The sequence below is a fragment of the Trachinotus anak genome, unplaced genomic scaffold (assembly GCF_046630095.1).
Source record: "Trachinotus anak isolate AG129_WGS33_773 ecotype Australia unplaced genomic scaffold, CSIRO_AGI_Tana_v1 ptg000001l, whole genome shotgun sequence".
Lineage (NCBI taxonomy): Eukaryota > Metazoa > Chordata > Actinopteri > Carangiformes > Carangidae > Trachinotus > Trachinotus anak.
Genome location: NW_027273852.1, coordinates 20,426,410 through 20,454,231, shown reverse-complemented (window position 1 = coordinate 20,454,231; position 27,822 = coordinate 20,426,410). Strand labels below are relative to the sequence as shown.

Below are 27,822 nucleotides of genomic sequence, written 5' to 3'. Positions count from 1 at the left end.
TTGGCCAGACACAGGAAGGGACACAGCCCAGCTGTTGCACATCACCCAGAATGATTTCACACTTATTGTGAGGTCCTAAGTTTCAAGACAAAAACATCAAACAAACAAGATAAAAAAAGTTTTTCTTTTCTTTCTAAACTGTCAGCTAACAGTTTTCACCTCTGGAGTTGTTAAATGAGTCATTGGTTGTAGAAAATCTGATTCGAGTAAATGACCCCCCACTTACAGTCAATACAGCTTTAATGTTGATAATGTTTAATACCAAAAATTCAATAGGTACACAACAACACTAAAAGTCTGCAGCCATGCTAATAGCTCTGTCAGGTACTGTACTTTGAGCTAAATGCTAACATGCTGATATTTAGTTGGTATAATGTCACATTCACATATTGTTACAACCATAATTCAACAGCCAAGTGGGAAAAAACAGTCACTGAGACGAAACCCTACTGGAATTTTCTGACAGCAACAATATTTCCAACATGGTGATTTCTTTCTTTTTCATGTCCATCTCCAGTTTGATACAACAAATAAAGGAGCTCTTCTTTCTGTCAGGAGGTTGCCACCATGTTTTCTAGTGTGTAGTGTATGTATTGTGGCTACTATGAGTCCATGTCCATGGAAGCAGAAACCATAAACTGATCATAGTAAATGTATACATATTTATATATTTAAATATATTCATATCATTATATTTATATATAATAATATTTTATAAGACAATAATGCTGAACTGTGCTTTCATTCAACCATAAATGGAGCAGATCACTGTCAGTTTTGAGCCATTTTTAACAAATGATTATTGAATCAACTGCCATAGATTAGCCCTCACTTACTAATGGAGAAATTACATCCAAGTACAATCTGTAAACCTAAATAAAATCAAATATGCTGACAAGTAACACATCTACATCAGGACTCATCATCTGGGCACCATGAACCCCACAGTAGTCGAGATAATTATTGCTGTCAGAGTCATGGCTAAAAGCTGCAGGACACACGGCGTCGTCACCGGCTGAAGGAGCCATGGTGGCAGCTACGAGCCTCCGCAGGATCCCGCCTCCCTGCCTCTCTGCCAGGTTCACAGTCCAAGCCGTGAAGTTTCCAGGTCTCATTTAAAGCACTGATCTCCTCTGCTCATACATACACATGTAACTCCGTGGCTAAACATTTCATGAGGACGTTTGAAGAACTTTTGCTCCACCGAAAACTTCACCACATCAAGTTAACGGCCGTCACTCGCCATGACACCGGACGTCGAACAAATCTTACTTCACGATAAAAGTCCAAACTCAATTAAGACCGTAGAATAATATAAACGACAGCAGATTAGTCTGTTAATCTGTTCTGGGTGATTACCCTCTTATTTGATTGGTTCAATATATGTGATGTTGAGCTAAATATCTTTCACTCACTCCCTAAAAACCTTTTGCATTTCAGTTTTTTTTCTGAATTGAATCTTCTGACATGTAACCTTTATGTCAAGTAAAGATGAAAATTTTGTGATATCAGCAGTTTATAGTAATAAGACACAACAAGGAAAAACAGATGATAAGTAAGAATACAGAAATATCAGGTCATTTAAAAAGTATGCATTACAATATTAACACACACAACCAACAATGTAGAGATAAGTACAATGTTTTTATTGCTTGTTTTGCAATCAAAAACCCAAAGATACTCAGACCAACGAACAGGTGTACTGTGACTGGGCCCAAGTGGTCAGGGAGCTGGTCTTCTCTGGTCTTCACCTGCAAAGTATCACGAAAGGAGACCCAAAAAAGAATCGTTGCATCTGGAAAGAGATGCAAAACAACCACTAAGAGACACACAAAGTAGGTAACATGACCAAAAAGAAACATAAACCATCTTTTAAAAGACAAAATTACCACAGAGAGACACAAAACATCTAAAGATGTGTAGAAGTCTTGCTCCTCTCATAATCCCATCATGGGTCTGTACAAATGACAAATACACAAACACAGTTGGATCCTTAACATTCAATAGGGTAAACTTGTTTCAAAATTGAGACGTCCGTATTTTATTTTGAAACTTCTAAAGGAAGTTAAGTTTTCCTTGTTACCTTGATTGTGGGGAAACTTTCTCCAGGGAGAGCGCTCCTCCTCTCCACGCTTCAGACCTGCAGCCGCGACAGCGGGACACTTTTTCAGCAGACCGCCGCTTGTTGTAACAGTCCTCCACACTGCGCTTCTCTCCACCAACCGGTGGGTTTTCGTTGCTCCACCTTTCAACTCATTATCCGCGACTCTCGGAGGGATTAACAGCGGGCACAAAGGAGGGATGGAGCGGTCCCGTTAAAGTTGAAAGCACAGGAGAGGCTGAGTGTCTGTCTGTCTGTCGGCGGCGGGCAGAGCGGCTCCTCCGGTCCTCCCTCCGCGCTGAGCGAGCGGCTGTCCCCGCCTCAGAGGCCATGGGCTGCGGCTTGAGGAAACTGGAAGACCCGGAGGACAGCAGCCCCGGGAAAATCTACTCCACCTTAAAGAGACCACAAGTGGAGACCAAAACGGACACTGTGTTCGAGTATGTGCTGCTCGACTTCAGTTTGGAAGGTATGTCTGTTATAATCTACATATATGCTGCTACCACCGACTCAATGCAATATTATTTCTAATTACACTGCTGCACTAATGGTTGTATGTATTCTAGATTAATCTGCCGATCATTTCCACGATTAATCGATTAATTCCTGTCAAAACAAACATCACAAATGCTGAAAAATGCCAGTGAGTTGTAAGTTGAGCTGCAACAACTAGTTGATTAATCAATTAGTTGATGACAGAAGAAAAGTTGGCAACAATTTTTTACAATTGAAAAAATCATTATGCAGGAATGCAGAACAACTGCTGGTTCCAGACTTGAGGCTTTTCTTTGTCGCACATGATTGTAAACTGAATTTTGGTTAGCTTCACACTTTTGTCATTTTTCACTATTTTCTGACATTTAATAGACACAACAATGAATCCGCTGATTGAGACAATAAACGCATGTTGCAGTCCTAACTGGCAGCTGTCATCGGACAGAAAATCCACACATTATCCTGTCATAATCTTTGTAAATGGAATATATTTGATATATTTGGCTGTTGGTCAGACAGAACAAGTACTGCTGAAATGATTAACTGAGTAGTCGAATGGCAGGAAAATATTCAGCTGCTGTTTTGATAATTGAATCACTGTCTTGGTCAGTTACACAGCAAATATAAAGTGCTGCACAGTCTCTGGTCCCAGCTTCTCTAATGTGTGAATTTGCTGCTTTTTTGTCACATAATAAATTGAATAACTGAATGGGCAGTGGGAAGTTGTCATCTGCAATTTTGACATAATTTCACATTTCCTAGACTAGAAGTTAATCAATTATTTGAAAAAACAATCATCAGATTTGTTGATTGACTGATTAGATCGCCTAATCAACTAATCACTGCAGCTCAAGATTACTGGATAATGAAAATGATCATCAGTTGCATTTATTGTCACTAACGTCATCTTAATGCAGTTAAACACACTAGAAACAGGATGTTTCCTCTCAACAAGTGTTATACAAAGTGTTTCTCATTTACCGTTTTAAAAAGGCATTCCTGTTTGTTTATTTGGTGTTAAAATGGCCCCAAACAGCAGACAGACACCTATTTATGATCTTTTTAACATACCATCACTTTATTATTCCCACAGGAGCCGTATCCTCCCTGTGCTGCTTGAAAAGTGCAATAAAATTGATTGTATAGCCAGACAGGGTGTAGTTAGTATCTACATCAGTGTTGTAAGCATGGGACCGACCTGTTAATGCTTCTACATTTCACCTCGTTTTATTTTACAGCCCTTTCAAATTGTTACTCTCTGCGTGTGCATAACATTACAGCATCTAACTCTGGACTTTTCCTAGCAACAGGGCTCTTCACTCAGCCTATTGAGAAATAGGTCACACAAGGTTTTTTCCTGCCTCCGCTAGTAGCCCTTCTTCCCTCTGCACACACACACTCACACATGGACACACACACTTACACTCCTTCTCATGTGGTTGGCATGCAGCAAAATATAATACCCAACCAGGGGGAAGAGAAAAAGCAGCACCTGCTGTGATATGGAATCTGATTTGAGCACGTGTGATAATCTCAGATGGTTGAGGGTTGCCATTTTTCAAGGATAATCCCTTCATCTGATGCTCCAACTGGCTGTTTTGACGGTGACCTATTTGGAAGGAAATGGTGATTAAGTTCTGAATGGGAGGCGAGCATGTAAACAGCAAGCCGACACAATAATGAATCACAGAGGAAAGTTGGGGGGGGGGGGGGGGGGGGGGGGAGTTAAGCGTGTTTTCCGCCTTCTAATGACTTCCATTACCTTCAGTCCAGATCCAGTCCGGTCCACACGAGGCCCCATCAAAGACTGACTTCAAAGTGCAGCTGCAGCCAGTAATAGTATATAATATAAGTAACATTGTGTCAAAAAAATAAGAAAAAGTCACATTTCTCCAGGTGAGGGCTTCAGATGTCCTGTTTTTTCAGACCAACTGTCCCAAACCTAAAGATCAGAATTATCTCTTGGGACAAACCTGACAAACAGATTTTTTTTTTTTTTCTAAATGTTTGACATTCAAAAAGGAATAAACATTACAACTTACTCTTAACAACAAGCTGAACCACTGCTCAGTGACCACTGCAGTTCTGGACGTAGCAACAGGATCTGAAGACTGTGCTCCACTGCAGCCCAGGGTCAAAAGTCACTGTATGTTTTTCAAAGTTTTCATAAATGCTTCAGTCCTAAGACTCATGAAGGATTTATTCAATTGCTTCCAGAGAAAACTGTTCAGATTCTGAAGATGAAATGTTGACCCTTCAAAAGGCTCCATGACAATATCAGACAACATTTCTATGTTAATGTAACCATGTGGTGTTTTTTCTTACAGGATTTTACCTGTGAATTTTAAATTTTGGTGAATGTTCAAAGACCAGGAGTTAAAGCCATCTGGTCTAAAACCCACAAGGTCCTGGGTTTGAATCCCCCGGGAGACAACACCATCCCCCATCTGTCTCCTCTAACTTCTCACTACGATACACAATTTAAATATAAACTACAATATATAAAATACACAATATAAAATAAACAATACACCATGAAAATGTTCCTGGTTCAGCGTGTGAGTGATCACTGGTCCCTGGACCCGGCAAAGCAAATTTCGTTGTACAATGACAATGAAATTTTGTGCAATGACAATAAAGTTATTCTATTCTAAGAAACATGTACAGGTCATTTATAGTGTTCTGTGTACAAATGAATTTGGCACATTTAGGGTCACCTCAGTTCAAATGTCTCAAGTTTTATTGTCATGGACAGGTAACGATGGAGCATCATTAGCAGTAATACAATTCTTGGACTCAGAGCCCCAAATGTTGCACAGCAAAAAACAAATATTGCACATAGAAAACACTTAACACTCACAGAAAGAAAAAAAGAAGAATAATAATAATATATAGAAATGAAATAGTAAGAAAATAAAATAGCATAGAAAGTAAGATAGAGGCCAGGACCTATGACGGCAGTGAACGCTCCTCTGAAACACGTTTAGTTGTGGAAGGTTTTTCTGAGCCTGTCATCAGCAGAGTCATGAGTTCTGCTCTCAGACAGACTTATAAATACAGTACCTCAGCGAGGGTGTGAGTGTGTGGGTGTGTGAGTCATAAATTGTGTCTAGATCCCCTCTAAACAAACTGCAGTGTGCACCAGTAATCACAATACATCTCAGAGCGGCTACGTGCAGTTCAATGCTTCCACACTCGCGTTAGATTCGTATCTGTGGGAAAGTGTTACTGCTGCTTCACAGGAGAAAAATGTATTTGTGCGCAGTCACACAGCTATAGGAGGGTTGCAGTGGCTGTTGGAAAAGGTGTAAACTTGTCTGTCTTTGGGAGATTAGTCCTGAGCCAAACATGCACCACAAATCTGAGGCTCACTGGCCTGAATTTGGTCTGATTGTGTCTGGAGCCACTGAACTCTTCAGTGCACAGCTGCATGTTCGTGACCGTATCACCCAAAATCCATTTTATAAACGCATCTTCAACATGTGAGTAAATGGTAAAAATGTGAGTCTGAATTGCAGGTTTCCGGTTTTCTTGGATCTGTGTCACTTCACTCTCTCTCAAGTGTGAAGGCTCCATAACTGGCACAGCTAAAGATAAACCACACTGATTCCAATCTGTGGTAGTCATGTGCAGTCTGGTGACGGCTGGCGTCCTCAGAGGCCTGTCGTTTTTTTCTTTTACGAGACTGTAAAGTGTTTACTTTGGGAAGATCTGTGTTAATCGCCTCATTTTATGATTTGTAAATAAATAATAATAATAGTTGTAATAGTATAGTGTAGTGTGTTGGTTTAGTCAAGTTTCTTCTGGCCAAGTGAAAGATGAAAAGCCGATCTGTGCGTTTTCCTGGCTGGAAACCAGATTTAAACCAGACTCCATTCTCACTTCACATGAGCCCCTCTGCAGGGTTTGAAACAGCCTCCATGATGGAGAGGATACTTGATGTGCTCCCAAATCTACTCAATGTTCTCACCTCTCAGACGGAGCGAAGCCAGCGAAGATAAAAAGACTCAGTGACTGAACAGCATCTAATGAATAAGACACGTTTCCTGACAGTATTTAACTCAGACTGTCAGAAAAAAGCAGCTGTCGTCAGTGTTCCTCACAGGATTTATTGAACGATAGGTGTAAAGTGTGATGAGGTTGATTGTGTTAATACCATACTGTAAAAATACAAGTAGAAGCCGTGCAGTGATAGTGTTACTGTTAAAGGTCCCATATTGTATAAAGGTAGATGTCCATGTGTTTTTGATTATAAAGCAGGTCTAGGTTCTATATTAATACTGTGAAAGTATCAAAGCCTCAGTCCACAGAGAAATGCACACAGCCTGTATTCAGAAACTGAGCCTTAAAACCAGCCGTCAGGACTTTGTGATGTCACAACAAAGCAGTCACTGCTCTCAGAAGAGAGGTTCAGATCCTCTCTGTTGGGGGATGTTGGGGCTCAAGCTGCAGTCATGACTGAGACTTAAAGCTGAACAGACTTCATATTGTCTCCGTCCTTCATCGAAGGCTAAATATTTTCCTTCTCACTTTCTGTTCACAGTAGAATCACACAGAGTAGTGCTGCCTCTCTCTGGAGGATACAGTCATCAGGTCTGAGGAAACTTTATTGAAGTTGTCCATAGATAAGGTTTTGTGCCTGTGAGGTTATCAGTTGCTGGTTCTGGCCGTGCACAAAGGCCGATTAAACAAAAACGTGTAGTTGTTAGTTAGCTCAGTGTAAAAGACCAATACTTGGTCTCACTGCCTGCTCAGTTTGAACTGGCTGATTGACTTTGTTAGAGGTGTGAGGAGGAGTGTGAGGCTCTGCTTGTTCTGCAGCATGACTAACACATCTGTCAGCACAATCCTGACCAGCACCTGGCCTGCAGATGTGTACAGGTAGCAAAGGTCTGTAGATCTTGTCGAGCTGCTTTTCTCTACTGGTTTTTGTTCAGACTAGTTCCCCCTCCTGCAGCCGTGCCTGGTCTTCACACTCACAGGATGCTGCTGTTAGCTCGCCTCCTCGCGAGTGTGATCCTCAGTATCATGAAGGCAAACAAGGATGTTCAGCCCTGACTCCTGTAAATTACGTTTTTGTGCAGCTGAACTGCTGCAGCAAACATGTTTTATAGGAAATGTGATTGTGACCAGTTCAAACTCTAAATCGTGTGTTTGCTTTCTGTTGAAGTATCTACAGTATTATTAAAATGCTGATCACCTGAGTCTACAGCAGCAGAAACAGAGAATAATGAGCCTCAGTGTTGTTATAGGACAGCACCACCTCCTCCACCTCCTCCGCCTGCTGGGGCCTTGCCTCTCCTTGAAACGTTTCTGGGACACAAACTGTGACTGTCACACTCTCAATTCTCACTTTCATCTGCCTCTCTTCCTCGTCCTCACACTTATAGAGAATATAGAAACATACACCCACACACCAGCCCCCCATGTACCTCCCAGTGCTGTGCCCAGTAGCACCAGTGCTCCCAGTTAGCTTGGCCTCGTTTTGCTCCGACAGAGAGGAGACTGGACATTGGGCCTGGAGCCAAAGGCAACACATCAGAGTAGCTAATGGCGAAAACTTCCCGAGCTGATCACTGCCAGCCCGGCACACTGTGGTGTGTATATATAGTATGTAATGTATACTGGGCACATCCTGTGTGTGTCTGTGTTTGCGGAAGCATGTGGACTTTAAAAGGATCTTTATTGTTATTGATCTTTTCTTTGTGAACTGTTCACTGTCTTAACTTCCCTCCAGTAAGGAGCCTCCATGTTCCTCCAGTTTAACACTGTGAACCTCTCATCACATCTGTCAAGTCTTTTCATGAACACACTCTTCTGTCTTTGTTTTCATCTCCTCCACACCAACTTGTTAATATCGTGTTGTTTTGTTTATCATGACTCTTTCAATTGGACAAAATGAGCAAATACCCAAACTACACGACAATTCAGACACTTAAACCTACACTGATACACTGAGTCTTTTGTAAGATAACATTTTATATAAGATTAAGTTTTGAATTAGGGCTGAACAATGAAGAAGAAAAATCACATTGCATTTATTTGGACAGACAGTGCGATTGTGATATAAGTCACAATCTTGTTTACCTTTAACAAAAAAAAATTTAATTGTTCAGCCTTGAATCTAAACATAACTAGTAACTAAACTTGTTAAATACAGTGAAGTAAAAACTGCAATATTTGCCTCTGAAATGACATAACATGAAAATACTCGAGTAATAATACTTTAAAACTATACTTAAGTGCAATCTCGTAACAGTAATGTAAAGTAATTTACAACATGGTGAAGTGATCGACATGTATTCGATCGCTCTAATGGATCCATACGACCTCAGTGTACATTCATCAGTTGTAAAATGAGCTACAGTTACTGAAGTAATTAGCTGAAACAGAGAGGTGTCCACAACATCATTATCATAAATGTATGCCTCTTGAAATGTTGGTCGGTACAGTTTGCCATTAGTTGTACTAAAGAGCCAATGTCAGATGTTACTCACCAGTCTAAAAGAAAAGTCGCGAGCTCGGCATCAAACTGCATTTCTTTACTCACCAGGAGTTTACTCATTGATTTACTCATGTAGTGTTTCTTTTTACATCGTTTCTGTTCTTTGCTGTTGATCGTAGTTTGTTGTCGGGAGCACCTTTAATCAAGAAAATAACCAGCACATCTTCCATAATGAAAATAACTGTTCTCTGCTGTAGACGGCTCAGTCCCTCAGCGTCATGTAGCTCTGAAAGTGAAATTTCAAATCCTGTGTTTTTTGACAAACGTTTGACACTGAGAGTGGGCGACATCCTGACAGAACAACGACCTCGGCCTGTTTCCCTGAACATGGAGCCGTGTCCTGCAAAGACTGCGGGAACAGGAGGATGATGTGAAGGGTGCGCAGTGATGGCACATCGGGACCAGATGAATAAATGGAAGCACACAGAGGGATTAGCGGGTGCAGAGACGGCTTAACCTGAAGTGACGCGTATTCGTGGCTGGATGGGTGAACTGAGGGAGGGATGAAGTGACAGCTGAGGAAGATGGGGGATGAATTGTAACCTTCTTCCAGTCCACTGAGAGCCGATTCTCCAGAGGTGGTCTGACCCTCAGAGGCCTCGGTCCTGAGGGTCTCTCTCTCTCTCTCTCTGTGTGCATGTGCTCTCTACCGTTTCCAGGGCTGAGTGCAGTTTTCTGTAATCTCTGTCTAATCTGGAGATCTAATGGTCCGCACTGGATTATTTCAGATTAAAGCCGGTATTCTGATTATTGAATTCAGAGGAGGTTTGAAGGGCAGTGCAGAGGCAGAACAGAGCTGACAGATCTCACTCAGTCGTCAATTATCATGAAGCTGATTCTGTCTGTGCCTGATTAATGTTGAGCTAATGATCATCAGGGTTAAATGCTACTCTAATCATATTAGCATTAGCTTCTCCTCCAGGCATTTCATGAGTTTTACCTCCTATCAAGCTTTAATCCAGCGTGTGTTGTTGTATATATTGGTCCAGCCTGAAACATGTCAACAACTTCAGGGTGGATTACCATGAACCAGACATTCGTGCTCCCCAGAGGAAGAAGTGTAATAACTTTGGTGATCTCTTAAAGGGGCTACAATCACAATTTTGTAACAATGATGGGGTCTGTGGTGGTGATGAACCTGCAGATAGATCTGTGACAGCGGAGGAGGATGAGTCCGTCTGCCGTGGGAGCACAGTAGATGGCACTTGTTACCACACACTGGTAGAAGATACATGTGACCTGACCTGAATCTGCAGCTCCCCTCGACTTTACAGAGCTTTATCATGAGTTTCAGCTCATTGTTCATCTGTCTGGACTCTTACCGCTCTCATGGTGTCGTTTTCGGCCGCAGCAGCAGCTGTTTTCAGAGAAGCAGCTGTAAAAACCCACCGTCCTCTACCTGCTCAGCAGCAAACAGCAGACACACACAGACAGAGAGCAGCTGCTGAACATAGTGCAGCATTTAGCAGCTGAAGAGCCAGATGTTTTCCTCAGGAGCTGGTGGAGACCGAACACAGAGCTAAAAGAGTGGGAGCACCGGACACAAACACCACGTGAGTGATCATGTTGCTCTGCAACTGGATGTGGAGATAAACAACAAGGTGGTGATATGTCAGTGTTGTGTTCACAGCTGCAGGTTTAACTTCCATGTAGCACCATTATCGGGTACTAAATACCCTTAATGATGCCGTGTCAGCAGAGTGGGGAGAACAGTTATTCCCACATGGGGCTGACTGAGGTGAACTTGGGCTGTCGCTGATGGTCTGTCAGACCTGGTGTTTTCCTGACTCAGTTGCTGATGATGAAACGATCATGTGATCGTGGCCATATCGCTGCTGAACTGTGAGCAGTGTCGTGTCCTCACAGAGCCACTTGTTTTTCCTCCTTGTGTTCCTCTTGTTTCCTTTTTTCCTTGTTGCCGGGCAGCTTTCTCCTTTTCACACCTTTCACACTGGGGCTCATAAAATCCATCTTCAAACCTCTGTGGCTCTGAATCCTCCTCCCCCCATTTTCTCAGTTCTGGCGCTCCTTCTCTTTGCCCTCAGTTGTTGCTCAACTCCTCTTGAACCCCCAAACCCCCTCCCCCCTCACCCAGCCAGTTCCCACTTTGAGATACTCCTCTTTTTCTTTCCCCCCTTTTTTACCCTCCTTGCGAGTCCTCCTCTCCATCTCCCCCCTTTTTTCTCCCACACAGCTTTAACAGAGGCCTCAGTGTGCCGGTTGACGGGCCGAGTGGCAGCAGGATGGGAGGGGGTGCGTGAGGACTGAAAGCAGGGGGGGGAGAGGAGCAAAAGGCTGAAACAAAAGCCTTGGTTAGAGGTGTGTATGACATCATGGTGCTCCTGGGAGCCATTAACTGCTGTGTGGCTGCCTGTTTTTATTTTTTTCCGGTGTGACCCTCCAGACGCTGCCAGTGATCCAGGTTTAACTGGACGGACTCTGTCTCGTCCTCTGAGGAAGTCTCTGTCCTCTTTTGTCCACATGAAGAACAGAAGTAAAACAGAGGCCACAGGAGAGGTTTATACAACAGACCCAGTCGAGAACAAAAGGAAAAGACACTTAACTAACAAATACAGTATGATGTAGCACCACCCCTGGTGAAGGAAATAGATGGTAAACAGACTCAAAACCACAGATGCAAAATGACCTCAAAGAGATGCAACATTACCATAAAAAGAAAAATTACAAACTGACCAAAAAAAACCTCAAAATGAACAGGAAGAGGCACAGAATGACCTCAAACAGATCCATCAGAAGTAGGAAGAGTGTGTCTTTCAGTCTGGGGGATCTGACCCTATATAGAGGGTGGGGTGGGGGGTCTGTGTCTATTGTCTCATAATCTGTAGCCTGTTTGGTTTCACACACAGCAGCTATTTATTGATATTAATGTAACTATTAATAATGATCAGTTTAACCAAGGGCTGCAAAAATCATTAAGTTTTCTACTTAAGGTTTAATTTCTTCTTAGCTGAGGGAGTTACTTTATGGTAATGCACAGATTAAAGGTATCCTTAGTTAAAGAAAAAAGTTAAGGCATTTGCAGCAGTGAAAGAGATTTTACAACTGACTTTGAGTGATTCCTTAAGTATAAGACTATGATAGAGAGAAAACTTTAAATAGTTATAAATAAAACCTTAAGGATGAAATTTAAGGGTTTTTTGTGCAGCTGTTTTTATTGTTGTTCTCATCTGTGATACCAGATATCACAGGTCGAGGATCCGGTTGCTACAAAAATGTTCAGGACGAACAAAACGTGGCGGGGTAAAGGAGGAGGGGACTGCTCTGCACCGATAACATAGTATCTACATTAAGAAGCATCTTAGCAACTTTTTAATATTTAATGAGAGCTTATTAAGCTGTCTTGCAGCTCTCACCGTTTCCTCAGTGGGCCCCTTGCCCTTTTAACCTGTCACCAGACACCCCCCATTTTTGTGCACAAGCCTGAAAACAGTGGTTTTCTGAGGCCTGTTCCTCACGTTGACGCCCCGGGTCCTTCGTTGCACCATTATTTCTCTACCCATGATGGTGAAGCTTCAGCTTAGTTCACCAGCTGCAACATGTGAGCCTGTGTTAAATTTAAATTCACCTCAAGCGTTTGCAGTGGGGTTTGAACCCACAGGAATGCCAGTAAAGTGTAGCTGTGTTTGCCCGGCCCCTGGTTTACTGGGCTGGTCTTTAGTCTCAGAATGGAGCCAGACAGCCCATTCAGAGGGAGCAGTGAGCTCAGCTGTGCGCCGGTCTCCCCAATCTCTGGGGTGTTTCTTCGTGAGAATGTGGGGGGTTGTAGTGAGGAATGCCGTCACACACACACACACACACACACACACACACACACACACACACACACACACATACTTTCTTGCTGCATCCAAAATGCACAATTTAGCATATTTGAAATGCTTTAAATGGACTTTTCTCTCTCTGTGTGTGTGTGTGTGTATGTGTGTGTGTGTGTGTGTGTGTGTGGGGCACATAGCCAGGCCTCTCTGTGAACAGCCACTCTTTGTGGACACAGGAAGTACGGTGATGGTCACAGGGATTTCCAGCCCGAGAAAAACAGCGTGAGACTGGTTCAGCTCACAAACACTGAGCGAAGTCTTTACATCTCAGATCCAGAGGAAACATGTAAACTGGAAGGACGCATAATGATAATTATCATAACTTTCATTTGTGCAACACTTATCACAGTTAAAGGATATGAGCCACATTAATAAAATTATACAGTAAAACCATGAAAATAACATTAATAATAAACAGAAGAACGTAATATTGTCCAGAAGATATAAAAGCGAACAGGTCAGTTAAAGCCAGTTTACAAAGGTGTGTTTACCTGACTTTTAAAGAGGCTGTGAAGCTGTCCACACTGATCCTTCACTCCACAGTCTCGACTGTGAGCAGAGCCGTTTCTGCTGAAGTGTTCCTGCTTCATTTATGATTTTTTATTTTGTTCCCATTAGCTTCCACACAGTGGTCACTAGTCTTCCTGGGGTCCACACACAAAAACAGCAAATAAAACTATTATTTAAATCACACTGTATCAATACAACAGAAAAAACTAAACGAGCCAAAACGCAGAAAATAATTAAGATGACTCAACATGTAAAAACAATAGATAGTAGTAACTTACAGTGAAAACAAAACTGATTCATATTGGTTGATCCATTTAAGACTTTTTTATGTTTGACCTGTACTCTGAAGGCAGTGGGATCCAGCGACTGGATCCTAAAACTGGGGTAATGTGTTCTGTTCCCATAATTCCAGTGAAAAGCCGAGCAGCTGCATTTTACACTAATTGCAGACAATTTAGTGTTTTTTTGTTTTTTTTTTTTACTGAGTGCAGGAGACGGAGGGTTACAGAAAGTCCAGACAGGATCAAATAAAAGCATGAATAACTTAATCCAGGTCAACAGCTGACAAATGGTTTGATTTTATGTGGCTCAGCTGATAAAAACAGACCTTGTTCAGATCTGAATCAAAGACTTGATGACACATTTTCCAAACTGATGTTTTTGAAAAAGCATTTGCAGAGTGTATATTTTAATAATAGAAATGTTGAGAAATTTCACACAAGCAGCGCTGCAGTGACAATCAGATGTATGTGTGCATATATCCAGTCATATATATGAAACTGGCAGGGCAAATTAAATGTAATATTAATTTAATACTGCAAGTAATGATGATGATAATAAGTTAATACATTAGTGGGAAAACAAGCCAGGTATCATCTTGACATCGACTAAGGCAGAAGCGATCGGCAGTCAATGTTTGTAAATCTCCAAGATCATTGTCCATCAGCACGACCCTCGTGACAGGCCGATGTGGGTGTAGCACTGTACCTCACAGAATGAAGGTTCTGAGTTTTAACCAAGTGTCAGCCCACCATGACATCACCCACTGGTTTGTCAGCTGCTGTTTTGAAGCCTTGAGGTTGTAATTTGTCCGTCTCCATCTTGGTTTTTTGAAACCAGAAGAAACTATATTTGGAAGAGAAGGTGGAGCTGAGGAGGAGTGAGGGGTGGAGCTGACCTGCTCTGTTCTCTATCCTGATTGTCAGGCAGGTCACTGTGTGTGGTACAGTCTGTCAATCACATGGTAGCCCCGCCCTAATGCATACCCTGCTTTATGGTCTATTTTCCTCTAAATGGACCATAATTTAATAAATGAACATCATGTTGTGTTGAAGAAGACTTGAAACTAGAGACTGAGACCATAAACTCATCAGGAAAACGTTCACTGAGGTAATAAATCAGTGAGAAGTAGAGACATTTTCACATAGACTTCAATACAATCAGACTTCTTTTTACAACCAGTGGAGTCGCCCCTGATGGTCGTTAGATAGGATGCAGGTTTAAGGCTCTGTATGCATATCTATACAGTCTGTGGTTTGAACCTGCCGGCCGGCGCCTTTCTATGAGTTCTGTGGCAGGTCACCAATAGATGTCAGCAACACAATCAATTCAAAGGGTCATAATATAGAACATCATCACTCCATATAACATCATCATCATGTAATGATGAGTCTGACTTGAACTTCTGCATTGTCAGTCTTTGTGTGAAACCATTTTATGCCACTGATATAATGACAATAGTATAATGATGCAAGCGCACCCTCACAAAGAGCGATGAACTTTTAATTCTTAATAATATTCAGTGTGTAACTGTCCACATATATAGATCTGGATGTGTGTGTGCACCAGTCTCACCACATCTCACCACAGCTGCAGCTCTAAAAACATGCTGATAGTTTGTGTCCAAATATAAAACCTTGATGTAAGATCGTGGTGATGTGGTGTTTCCCTCAACGCGCCTCAGCTGGTGGTGGTTGCTTTTTTTTTTAGCCCAGACAGACCTGACATCTGGAAATTAAAACTCTGAGACTGAGCAGCTGACACATCCATCAAACATCGTCATATTGTCAGAGACTTGTGACATGACAGCTTCACACACTGTGGGGTTTGTTTTGACCATATATGCAGAAGTATGTGGATGGTTTTTAATGAATGTTTCCATATTTGACACCCTCTGATGCTGCACCGACGTTTTCCCACTAAAACACAACCTCTAACTGAAATTAAAATAAATGCTGTGCTCCGTCATCGTCATCTGCATTCCCGCCTGGCAGATGTCATGTCGTGTTAATGTATGTGTGTGTGTTTGAGTGTGTGTTTGAGTGTGTGTGTGTGTGTGTGTGTGTGTGTGTGTGTGTGTGTGTGTCTCCAGTTACAGCAGGGGAATAGCGATGTTAAAGTCATTACACAGGAAGGAAGAGGGAAACTTTCCCAGACAATGTGCAGAGCTGTGATTTTTGTCAGCTTCTTGTTGAAAACCCATCTTCTCCTGCGACACGCTCTCTGCTGTGGATACATCTTTGTCTTCTGTTTTCTACAAATGGAGAATTTATTTGCAGGGGTCTGCAGTGGGATGGAGGTTGGGGAGGTGGGAGCCAGAAAACAGGAACAGAGAATTAAAACGGCTCTGAACTCAGAAGCTTAATAATGATAATTAATGATGATTAATGATAATTAATAATGCTTAAATAAAACATCCCCTCCAGACATGTGTTAAGATGTATAAAAATACCATCATAATCTTTACTTGATTTTAAAAATTATGTCGGCTCCTTTTCCCTCATTGAAAAACACAGAATCACTGAACATGCAAATATTTGTCATCATTATAATTGAACTACTGAGACAGTTTGACAAACATGTTTCAGGCTGGTCTGTAGTGTCAGGCCAGTCTTAGTTTTTCTCATAGATTAGGGCTGAATTTCCAAATTAAAATGTCCTTTCAACTGTTGAATTCCTCCCAAAACATTTTCTGCAGGGGTAAATGTAGCTCAGCGATTGGACACAATGACTCGGTCAGCCATTTTTAAAATTTATTTTGAAAAATTTGATAAAATCATTTACCCAGAATTCATTGTACCACAGTCCGTATTTAAAGACATTCAAGAACTAAACTGCTTTGTGCAACGCATGAATTTACACGTGTGTCTGAAGTCTGACTGTTTGTTCTACCTGAGCCACAGTCAGAGTCTGTCTTTGTGAATCTGGCCCCTGGACACGAGACGTCTCACGCGGTTCACTCTTGTGTAAGTTGCATATTGGACCATATGCAGTGTTACTGCCAAAAAATCCCATCTCTGAACTGATTGAAAGTGAGCACAGAGAAACTTTCTCTCTTCAGGAGATGAATGTGAAAAATTTCAACATCCAAGTGACACAACAATAAGAAAAACACATGTTTGAGTGAAGGAGCGAACACGCAGAGTTTTGACATTAAAATCTTACCTTTCCTAAACGACAAACACAATCTGGGTCCTTCCAATATTAAAAGCTCCATGTCAATCCAACACAATAATCATTCATTATTCATTTGTGATTGTAAACTTTATTTTTTACATATGTTGAATCATGAGTTTGTCTCTAGATACATTTCTTTTAAGGAAACTTCCTCAGAAATGACCAGGAAAGAGCAGAGAAATAAAACCTGACCTCTAGAGGAGGGGCAGGTACAGCTTTGTGGGATTTCAGTGTGGATGGTTATCCTTGTGAAAATTATATTTTTACATCAGTGAGCACATGACCCTGAACACGCGTTGCTGTAACTTTTATAGACCTGTTTTCATTGACTTCTCATTTCGCCCCCCTGTCCTCCATCTTTCCCACCCATCCTCTCTCCATTCTCTCAGGCAGCCGCCCGACCGTCCAGTACGTGGCTTCGCTGTCTGAGCTGCCTCAGGCCCTGCAGCCCTACTACACACAAGGCTACGTCCTGACCGCCCTGCACCCCATCATCCTGTCTGTGGGCCGGACGCGCTCGCTGCCTTTCAGCCTGCTGTACCGCGCCATCCTGGCCCGTCCCAGACCCAGGTACAACAGTAATTAACGGAGGCGCCACATTAACATTAAGTAACATTAAGTAGGATTTTATGATCAAATCCTTTAGATGACTGTACTCAAGCTGAGTGTGACTCCCCTCCTGCCTCACGTGCCCTCCCACTGCCCCCACACAGACGCCATCATGCTGTCGACTAAATAGATGAATGATAGATGAAATCTGCTTCATATTTAATGCAGAACTCTGGTAGGAGGTCAGACTGGCGTGTCTATAGATGGGCGGGGGGGGGACTATGTTTTGGGCCCGACTTGAGTCTACCATGATTTCCATTGGCCAGAAACCCACCCAACAACAGGGTCCCCACAGCAGCCAATGGAGTTAAAGTATCTCTGATGGTTGTGGTTTGATAGGCTGGGATATTGTAACTATGATGATATCTTTTGTTGTAGAAGATGAGCTTAGTACTAGAGGTGAATTGGTGACGTTAACGATGGTGCTTTTTATGCAAAAATTAAAAAAGAGGCTGATACAACATGTGACTGTTTCCTTTCATGTTCATCTTAAAAAGGCAGATTAAATTAAATTCAGGCTGAAATTATTGTTTACCCTTTGTGTAATTGTTAGACTGTAGCTGGTAGTCGTCTCCTGCTGAGCCCATAAATGATGTATGTGTTGGTGTCTGCAGCTCAGTGACAATAACAAGTGAACTATGAACCTTCCAGCTGGACAGAGTCATGGGGTTTAACCCACAGACTCCCCACTGACCTCACTCTGTGTGTGTTTGTGTATATTTTCAGTAAGCAGACGGCATCCATGTGTCACAGCGTGCCAGTGCTGAGGGTGGAGGAGTGGCCACTACCTGGAGACTCCCTGACAGGTGACACTGTCAGAGCGCTCATCGACAGGGTCAGTGATTCTTCCTGCAGCTCAGTTAAAAAAAACAGCTGTCAGCAGGTTATTATGACCCATAGTTAGGTTTTGTTGCTAGGCGACATCTAGTGGTCGTAGTAATGATGACAGGAGCAAAGGGAAAAGTGCGGTGACGTAGCTTATAGAGCGACAAAGTCCACGTCAGGAGGAGGTGGACTGGAGGTTGATGGATGAATATGACACAGGAGAGCAGTGTTTGATTCCCGTGAGAAAGTAGCAGTTTATGTTGTTTCTATTATCCATGACAATTTGCTGTTATTATTGTAACCATGACAACAAAGATCATCTGATATTGACAAAGTACTTATTTTAACCTGAATCACCATCTTTTCTGAAAACCTAACCAAGCCATGACCATTGTGCAGTAACCATGGTGATGAAGGTGGGAACACCGTTGTCGGAACAGTCTGTATTTATTATTGTAACCATGACAACCAAGGTCCAGTACGCCTCTAGCCATAGGGCCGCTATTTCAGGAGACACTGCTATGGGTCGTATCAGAGGGTTGAAAAAAACGACCTGTATAGTTGTTCAGGACGGAGAAGTTGTTGCGTCCACAGACTGTCTATAAACCTGAACGTAGACTCCGGGTCTGAGAAGTGAAGCCAGTGCTGAAGAGCCTTAAACCTGCATCCTATCTAACGACCATCAGGGGCGACTCCACTGGTTGTAAAAAGAAGTCTGATTGTATTGAAGTCTATGGGAAAATGTCTCTACTTCTCACTGATTTATTACCTCAGTGAACGTTTTCCTGATGAGTTCATGGTCTCAGTCTCTAGTTTCAAGTCTTCTTCAACACAACATGATGTTCATTTATTAAATTATGGTCCATTTAGAGGAAAATAGACCATAAAGCAGGGTATGCATTAGGGCGGGGCTACCATGTGATTGACAGACTGTACCACACACAGCAACCTGCCTGACAATCAGGATAGAGAACAGAGCAGGTCAGCTCCACCCCTCACTCCTCCTCAGCTCCACCTTCTCCTCCAAATATGGTTTCTTCTGGTTTCAAAAAACCAAGATGGAGATGGACAAATTTTAAACTTGAGGCTTCAACATGGCAGCTTACAAACCAGTGGGTGACATCACAGTGGGCTGACACTTGGCTGTACCACACAAACTGTGATGTTTCGGAAACCTGTTTCAGGGCCCTGATCTTTAGAATTGGCTCAACTAATCCAGGCTAACATAATCCTGTTAACTCTCATCCTGCTGATTTGGTTCTTTGAAAACTGATTTGTTGATCCTGGTTGAAGTGATCTTGAATACCACTGCATTGAGGCAATAAGTAATAATTTTGTTCCACTGTGTTTCTGATGCTGTGTAATACTGGACGGTTTCAGTGCAGCTGACTCTGGGTTTGTTTGTTTCGCTGGTAGGTGAACAGCAGTGCCCGAGGGGGCGTTCGATTCGTTGGCTCGGTCCTCCAGCAGGTGAGCGGGATCACAAATGGGAGGGTGCACAGTCCGAAGAGGGGCTGTCGCTCCCCTCCACGCACCCCTCCCCGAACCCCACCTGGAGACAGAGAGCTGGAGGAAAACACCTACAGTCCTGGTGAGATATTGTCATGATAGTGTCATGAGGGTTTGAGGTTTGTCACCTTTTGAAGCCTAACAACAGTGTTATGATAATCACTGTAATGATATTATGAAAATCATCATCTTCATTTTTCCTCCACCCTCCCTCCAGACTTGAGGCTGCTGGTGTTCTTCCACTCCTGGGCTCCAGGCTGTGCTCCTCTGGACTCACTGGCCTGTCAGTACCACCAGGGGGCGCTCTCCATGCGCGTCTCCAGGAAGGGTCAGGTGGTCAGCGCCCTGGAAGCCGACTGGCTGGAGCTGACTGCCGCCTACTACCGCAAAGGCTGGTCGCTGGTGGACTCCTTCGTCTACTGGGACACACCTAAAGGTTGGTGTGATGTTGGCCCGACAGTGGACAGGCCTCAGTTGTCAGCTCTGTGCAGCTCACAGTGAGGATGTGAAGGAGGTCACACACTCGAGCCTGTAAGTAAAGGCAGTGAAGAACAAGCAGCCTGAGGTTCAAAAGGTTGAGGACAGCTGGCGTCACTCCTCTTCCTCCTTCTTCTTCTTCTTCTGTCCTTCTGTATTATCTTTTCCCATTAAAAACTCATTCACACATACACAAAAAATCAGACCCTTCCTGTTTTGGCTTCTCTTTCCCATTGCATCTATATTTGGAGCTGTCTTCCCGACCTCGGCGACCTCACTTCCTGTTTCTCTGCAGAGTAGCAGACATCCACATCATCTGTAGATGTCTGAAGCCTGGAAATTACACATATACATATTCACATTCACACCAGAGCCTGACTGATACAGGATTATTAAGGTCAATGCTGATTTTAGGGGCAAAAAAAATCTAGATATTGATATTGATATTGTTATATTGACTGATTTTTTTTTTTTTTTTTTAAGGAAAAATTTCAGATAAACACAGATTTTACAAAAGGATCCTTTATGTTTATTACTGAGGATGGGGGTGTGGGGGGGGGGGGGGGGGGACAATAGATGTCTTTCCATTTCCATTAACCTGCTTAATGCACAATTAGTCCACGAGTGATGGAAGTGTCACAAAAGATTTATGTGCTCGCATGAGGTGGTTTTTCAGACGCTTCAACAAAGCAACATTTTGCTGGATTGAAATGGAAACACTTTTTTTTCTCATTCCTGCTGGATCAGGCCTGAGGGAGCCGGCTCCAATCAAGAGGCAGACTGCTGGAAATCTGTCGTCATGTTTAATTGTAATGATAACACAAGGGGAGAAAACCCAGCTTCATTCACATAACATCCCTCAGTGGAAACACAGAACGTTCGCTGTTGTGTTCTGTCGACTTTTCTAAAAAGTTGCTTCTATTTTGCACAAAGCTGCCGTGGAAACACGGCTGCTGACAGGGCTGTTGTTCGTCTCCTCACCAGAACTGTTACTGACTGTTTCACAGGTAAATCTAAAGTCAGGTCGGCTCACCTGCTCTCAGGCTGGTTTAAGTTACACAAGACGAAAGAGGAGAAAGGAGGGGCCATGATTTATTACCATTCAGTCATATAATAGAAAATGAGCAACATGTCAGTTGAGCTGTGGTGCATTCAAGGACTAGTTATTTTGCCAACAGTGGCGCCTCTGTGCTCTGTAGTGGATAAACAACACAGTAGAGACACTGGTAATAACATTAGTTCAGCACCTCTGTCTTTCCATTACTTTAAATTTGCTGTCACTTGTATGCTGTTCTAAACACAGATGCAGATTTATCTGCAGTTAGCTTAAATCAGCCGATGTCGACAGATCAGCTGGAATCTAATTCATACAGCAGCAACAAGACCTCTACAAAAATACACCGATTCCTCACATGAGCATATGGGAGCTCACACACAGAGTTTAACCTATATTTAATAACTGGGTCATTATCAACTCAGTGGCGTCCTCTCTCTCTGACCTGACTCCTCAGCAGAGGCTCTGGGAGCTGTGGAGATGTTTATGTGCCACCTGACAGTGTTGGATAATGATTCTGTACTTGACACGTGTTACAGTGATGATTGGTTTGTGTGTTTCAGGTGAGCCGGTGCCCAGATCACTGGAGGGGCTGTTTGTGTATGAGGAGAGAAGCACCTCGCCTCCGGCCAACGACACCATCGTTGTCGAGCAGTGGACAGTCATCGAGGTCAGTAACAGACTGATGTGAAAATGAGGGTCTGGATGAGAGGGTCAGTTCACCCAATTTACTAAAAACATTATCTCACTTACCCAAAGCAGAGTTTGGGCTGTGCAGACGTTTTTCTTGTGTGTGAAAATGTGTTTGTAATTCAGGTGCACTGTGTTATTTAGAGGCTCATTGGAGAGCTCTGTCTCACCTCTGATGTAGATGTGTGAGGTCACAACTCAAAACCTCTGGTGTGAGTGGAGTGAGGTGTGAAGACTGATCCTGGAGGTGAGGTGGGGGTCACAGATTAAAGGCCCATCAGTGATATTCAGAGAGAGTTTTACAGCTCCGACTGTTTCATCCTCCGTCGTGACGATGGTGAAGTGAACAGTAGAAATACTGCATGTGTGTTACAGAGTCATCTACCAGGAGTGTGTGACTGACCACTGCAGCTTTTTGACAGGTGATGTCAGGTTGTGGCAAAAAGTTGATTGTGGTTCGACGCACTGTCCAGACGACCCTGTGTTGACACCACGCTGCGACGGCCCGGCTCCATGAATGAAAGAGCCGCTGTCTGAACGCTGCCGAACGTTTGTTAGTGATGAGGGAGTCAAAGCTGAATCACACTTGTTTTTTTTATTTAACTGGTTCAAGAAGTCGGCGTTTGGCCCCTGATTTTGTCCTCATTTTACTTATTTCAAATGTGTGTATAACTTCACTTTCCTGAGAGACAAGCGCATAAACACTGGTCTTTCTATTCCCCCACTTTTTCTTTAACCATCATAATTGTCTGTGAATAGAGTTAATTTTTTTCATGTTATTTCCTTGTTTGTTTTTACCTAACCTTTGCTCCATTTTTATTCTTATTCTTCCATGCTGCGTTTTTATGGGGCAAACACCAAGACTCATTTTTCAGACTTGGCTGATAAAACTGATTCTGGTTCAGATTCTATGAAGCAGCTGTGTGAACATGGTTCACTTTTTCGAATCATTGATACAGTTAAGAACGGTGACACCCTCCTGCCAAGCCCTTGATGTTGTACCTGTATGAATGGATTAAACCTGAGATCGTGCTCTAACACTGTGTTTTTAAATACTGTGGCAGATGTGTGACGCAAACATCCACAACCAGTGCGACACCTCTCTGACCACAGTGTGTCTGGGGTGGTCGCACCACCCTGCTGCAATTCTTCTGCTTTGAAAGTTTTATACTGTGTCAAGTTGTCATCTTTGAGTCTCTATCTCTGGTTTTGGAGAAAATGACCTTAAAAAAAACTGGTTCCCATAAAACTACAATCAAAATATGAGACCAGCAGGACCTTTATATATCTAGATGTCAGTTTCTAATCCAGATGTTTGGCATCGGTCCTTGTTCTCCAGCTAACCTGCTCTGTCTATTAGAGTCTGTCATGTGTGTATTGTGTTTATATCCAGAGCTCCAGTGTGAAAACAGACTACGGGCCCCTCCTTCACACTCTGGCTGAGTTCGGTTGGCTGCTCACTTGTGTGCTGCCCACGCCCATCATCCGACACGACAGGTAGGTGCAGCACACCATGATAAAGTTATTGGACAGTACCTGTCAAGGTTGAGTCAGCTCTGTATTGATACCATCACCATCCTTCTGTGTTTACGTCTGCAGTGATGGGAACCTGGCCACGAAGCAGGTGGTGTTTCTGCAGAGGCCGGTCAGAAGTCAAACATCTGGACAACAGAGGAGCCAGGTGAGAGAACTGAGCGACAGATACAGTTATTAAACATTAACATAATGTTGCAACCGTCCCTCAGATTTAAAGAGTTATGACAAAGATATGCACCGAGCAGGAAACTGTGAAAACAGTGATAAACCTCCAGTGAATGATCAGCTGAATGGGCAGCTCATGGTTTATCTGTCTGGACCACGGCTTCACTGTTGTAAAGCAGCTGTCTTCAAGTTTTCAAGGGTTTTGTTTCACTTAAAACCTTTAACATATAAGTCCCTCTAAACTTCTGTAGTTGGAACACAACATCTGCAGCAGCGACAGCGGACCAGAACCAACAGGGAGGAGAGATCTGTGATGTCAGATCTCACCAGAGTGTGTTGCTGAGACAGAGACAAAATACTCTGAAGATCTATGGCTTATGGAAAATGGATCCAATATTTATTTCAGTGAGAAAGACTTGGTCTTAATCTGTGATCACGTTCACTTCTCCCACTGGAGTGACCAGACTCAGACCTGACGCTGGTCTCCTAAAGGAGGGGGGAGGTGGAGACACAGTCACAGGAAATAACTGAAAGTGAACCATCCCCTTTCTCCACTGTCTCTGATGAGGACAGACTGGTGGGTGGATGGAGGTTTCACTGAATCCCTCTGTCACTGCAGGGAGAAGCTGTTATTTATGTGGCCACACTGCGCCCTGGTGGACAAAATCTAAACTGCACCTCACTGGCAGTGAAATGCAGTCGAGACACAGTGGAGGCAAACAAAGAAACCAACTAAGTCTGGTGCACGGGCCACATTCATAAAACATGCTGCGGCTAAAGCAGCTCCTGCCAGGGTGAGGCAGGAGAAACTCCCTGTAAATGAGACGTGTTGGTCCTAAGTTTGATGTGGATCCTAAGTCTGGGAGAGTTCAGAGTTAGTCCAGGGGAGCTCCAAGTCACTGAGACCTGCTCACAGTCAGTCAGCTGCTGCAGCTGCACCATGCCGCGTCAATGTTCTGTAATCATACAATAAAAAACTCTTCTAACCATATTTGATGGTGGAGAGTTAATAAACTATGAGTCTGAGAACTCTCGGAAAAGTGAGTCTGCTGATGAACATCTCGGTCTTCTGTTTTTATTATTATTATTTTAATTATTATGAAAAGTGTAATGCACTGTAGTGTAATGCTCATGGCCGTCACTGGATCTCCAGGTAAAACTGGTGCTTTATGTGGAACAATCTATCAGCTGAGATGTGAACACGGCCTCAGATTCCTTCAGTCAATCTTCACAGTTGTGACCTGAACTGGACCTAACCCCTGGCTCTGGTTTCCCTTCCTGTCTCCAGGCTCTGTCCGCGCACAGCGACGTGTCCAGCCGCTCTGTGAGCCGTGCAGTCAGCGGACCCCTCCCCCCGGAGGAGCTCTCTCCCACCGCAGGAGGCATCGGGGGCTTCCCCGTGTTCGGAGGGGGGTATCCCAGCGCCCTGTCCCACCTGGAGGAAGGCGGCTTTGAGCAGGAGGAGGGGAAGGCTGAGGTCACCTGCATGTGAGCAGGAAAACGGGTGGATGCAGACGGGAGTTAAGTTCAGGCTTAAGTCAGTGTTGGATTATTGGAGAGAAAACCTGAGGAGAAAGACAGGAACTCTGGAAGTCCAGACTCCACTGGTCGTCACGTTCCTTTTAACAAAGACTTTAATGTAGAAGAAGAACTCGGCACTTTTTAAAAATGTTTTTAATGAAGCCATAATGAGGTATTATTCAGATGTGGATGTGTCCAAACTTTTATAGAGATTTGTCGAGGGAGGGAAACTTCACACATATTTAAATCCATGTTCTGATCAGTTCAGGTGCTCACGGGGAAATTGTCACAGTATTAAAAAGCACAAACACTTGCACAGATTTCTGCACATTATAGAAACACTGGTGGTGAAATGAGGGGAAAAAGGATCTACCTTGTGTTTTCTACCTTAATCTGACGTTTTTCTACTTTTTATTTTCTCGTTCCTTCACAGCTTCACACATTTATTTTCTCGTTTGAAAAAACGTCCCCACTTCTCTCCCCGAGGCTTTTTTGACACTTCCCAGAAGTTTTAACACCTTTTCATCTCAGCGTCTTGTGTGTCAGTGGAGGTGCTGGCTGTCTGAGAGATAATGGTATTTCTCTGAGGAGACCAGAGGGTGTTCCAGGTCTGTGTGAGTCACTGGAGACAAATCAGTTTCCAACATTTCATATCAGTCAAAGGAGCCCGCACACCCTCATAATGTCTACCCTGACTGGTGCCCTGTCAGAGTCATTCTGGGAGTGGTTATGTCTTATCATATGTTGAAAGGTATTATTTAATATTTGCTCAGCAGTTGTTGTACGTGTTATTTCCCTGTGTTTAACCTGCTAATTGCTGCTTGTTGCTCTGCAGCGTATATGGTACTGGCGGGCCCTGTTCAGAAGGTCCTGTAGAACAGCTCCAGGAGGCAGCTGCACGCTACTCTTTAAAGGACAAGTCTGCTCATATTTTATGATCATGTATTCAAATTGCTTTTTTTTTTTGTCCGACCAACAGTCAGGAAAACAAACATGTTGAGTTTCTTAACACTGAAAACTGGGAAACTAGTAAACATTCATGTTTTAGAAGCTGAGACCAGTGAATTTTTGGCAGTTTCTGCTTAAAAATGACAATTACCCAATTATCAAAACTGCTGCCATTCATTCTCTGTCAATCAACTGATCAGTTTAGCTCTGCACAGAACTGGTTGGTGTCTGGGGAAATAATATAGTCCCCAACAACAGACACCTGCCCTGAGGCTTTGCAGCAGGTGGAAACATGAGATTTATAATTTACCAGAAGTTTTCAACGGTTGGATTTGACCTTTTCTGTCTATGCGACCTTCTGGGACGTCTGGGTCTGGGACGGTGTTAGCTACTCAGCAGTACAACTGCTACTTTCTCTGTGATGGAAAATGTCTTCAGAGACAAATCCATTATTGTATTGAAATGATGATGATGACGACAGTACTCCACTGATGTTACACATTCAAGTCTGTTTACAGGTCTTGGGGAGACTGCATATGTGCAAAAAATCTTTTTAAACTACAAGTTTGAAAAGTAAAAAATTGGAAAACAAAATTCCAATTTATTTCACAATAATCTGAAAAGACTCAGTAGTGATTCCAGGTATAATAAAGAGTTTTCAGTTGGCCCAATTATTTCTAAAGTTCTGTCTGAACCAGCACGACCTTGACGTTTATTCAGCTGGTGAGCTAATAAACACTTGTTGGGTTTAAATTGAGCAATTTCTTTATGGAAATTCCCCTGGAAGCTGATAAGACTCAACACAGCTCACTGAACTCACTGAAATAACTCAGCTAATTAGAAAAAATAAAGTTGGATATAATGGACCTGTGAAATTAAATGTTCAGTCCGACTGTTGCAGACGTGCAAATGTTAAATCAGTGAAATGCTCTGTAAAAGCTATGAAAGGGAAACATTTGATTTGTTGGACAGTGTTGTTGTAAATATCTTTAGACGTTAGCGTTCATAACTGCAAAGTTGGGTTTCAGCTAATTGTGATGCATGTTGATTTGTTTTTGAGGAAAGGGATCAAATATAAGGCTGCAACTAATGACGACTTTCATTATCGGTTAATCTGCAATTTTTTTTTTTTGATTAATCATTTTATCTATGAAATGAAAGTAAATAGTGAAAATAACTGTTTTTATTTTTCACATCCCAATTTCACATCGTCAAATGTTTTATCTGACCAACCAAATCCCAAAAAATATTCAATTAAGTATCATGTGACCAAAAAATCTGTAGCTTCTCTCATGTTTGAGAAGCTACACACAGACGATACTATGTTAAAAAATGCTGATTAATTTTCTGTGGATTGACTAACCATGACAGCTCTAAATGCACCATTCGTATAGTTTGAATTCCAGTGATGTAAACACGGCCCAGGTTTGAGTCATACATGTTTTAAATGGTTGTTTTTCGCTCCAGTCTCCTCCTGTTAAATATCAGTATTAATATTCCTGCCTTTCCTTTTTGGAGATTTGTACATTTTGCTTCCTTTCTTCTTTTTTTTTATTATTATATTAAACACTTATTTCCCATG

General features: G+C 42.7%; 1 protein-coding gene and 1 long non-coding RNA gene across 2 annotated transcripts; one reads left to right on the top strand and one right to left on the bottom strand.

The window, feature by feature from the left end:
• Positions 1 to 222: 222 nt before the first annotated feature.
• On the bottom strand, positions 223 to 2,222 carry LOC139624555 (uncharacterized). The gene is made up of 3 exons (XR_011691672.1): positions 2,084 to 2,222; positions 1,890 to 1,956; positions 223 to 1,795 (listed from the first exon to the last, which is right to left on the bottom strand). It is a non-coding gene; the product is annotated as an uncharacterized lncRNA (long non-coding RNA).
• Positions 2,223 to 2,431: 209 nt separating this feature from the next.
• Positions 2,432 to 27,822, top strand: rftn2 (raftlin family member 2). Its single transcript, XM_071483741.1, has 9 exons — positions 2,432 to 2,570; positions 17,296 to 17,476; positions 18,242 to 18,350; positions 19,757 to 19,931; positions 20,067 to 20,285; positions 21,944 to 22,050; positions 23,464 to 23,567; positions 23,670 to 23,751; positions 25,060 to 27,822. Exons 1-9 carry the CDS (start codon positions 2,432 to 2,434, stop codon positions 25,261 to 25,263), a joined length of 1,320 nt encoding a protein of 439 aa, XP_071339842.1. The 3' UTR covers positions 25,264 to 27,822.

Coding starts and splice junctions, on each gene's coding strand:
- rftn2 (XM_071483741.1), top strand. CDS start 2,432: ATGGGCTGCGGCTTGAGGAAACTGGAAGACCCGGAGGACAGCAGCCCC. Junction 19,932..20,066: donor GGAAAACACCTACAGTCCTG/GTGAGATATTGT, acceptor CCCTCCCTCCAG/ACTTGAGGCTGCTGGTGTTC. Junction 20,286..21,943: donor CTACTGGGACACACCTAAAG/GTTGGTGTGATG, acceptor TGTGTGTTTCAG/GTGAGCCGGTGCCCAGATCA.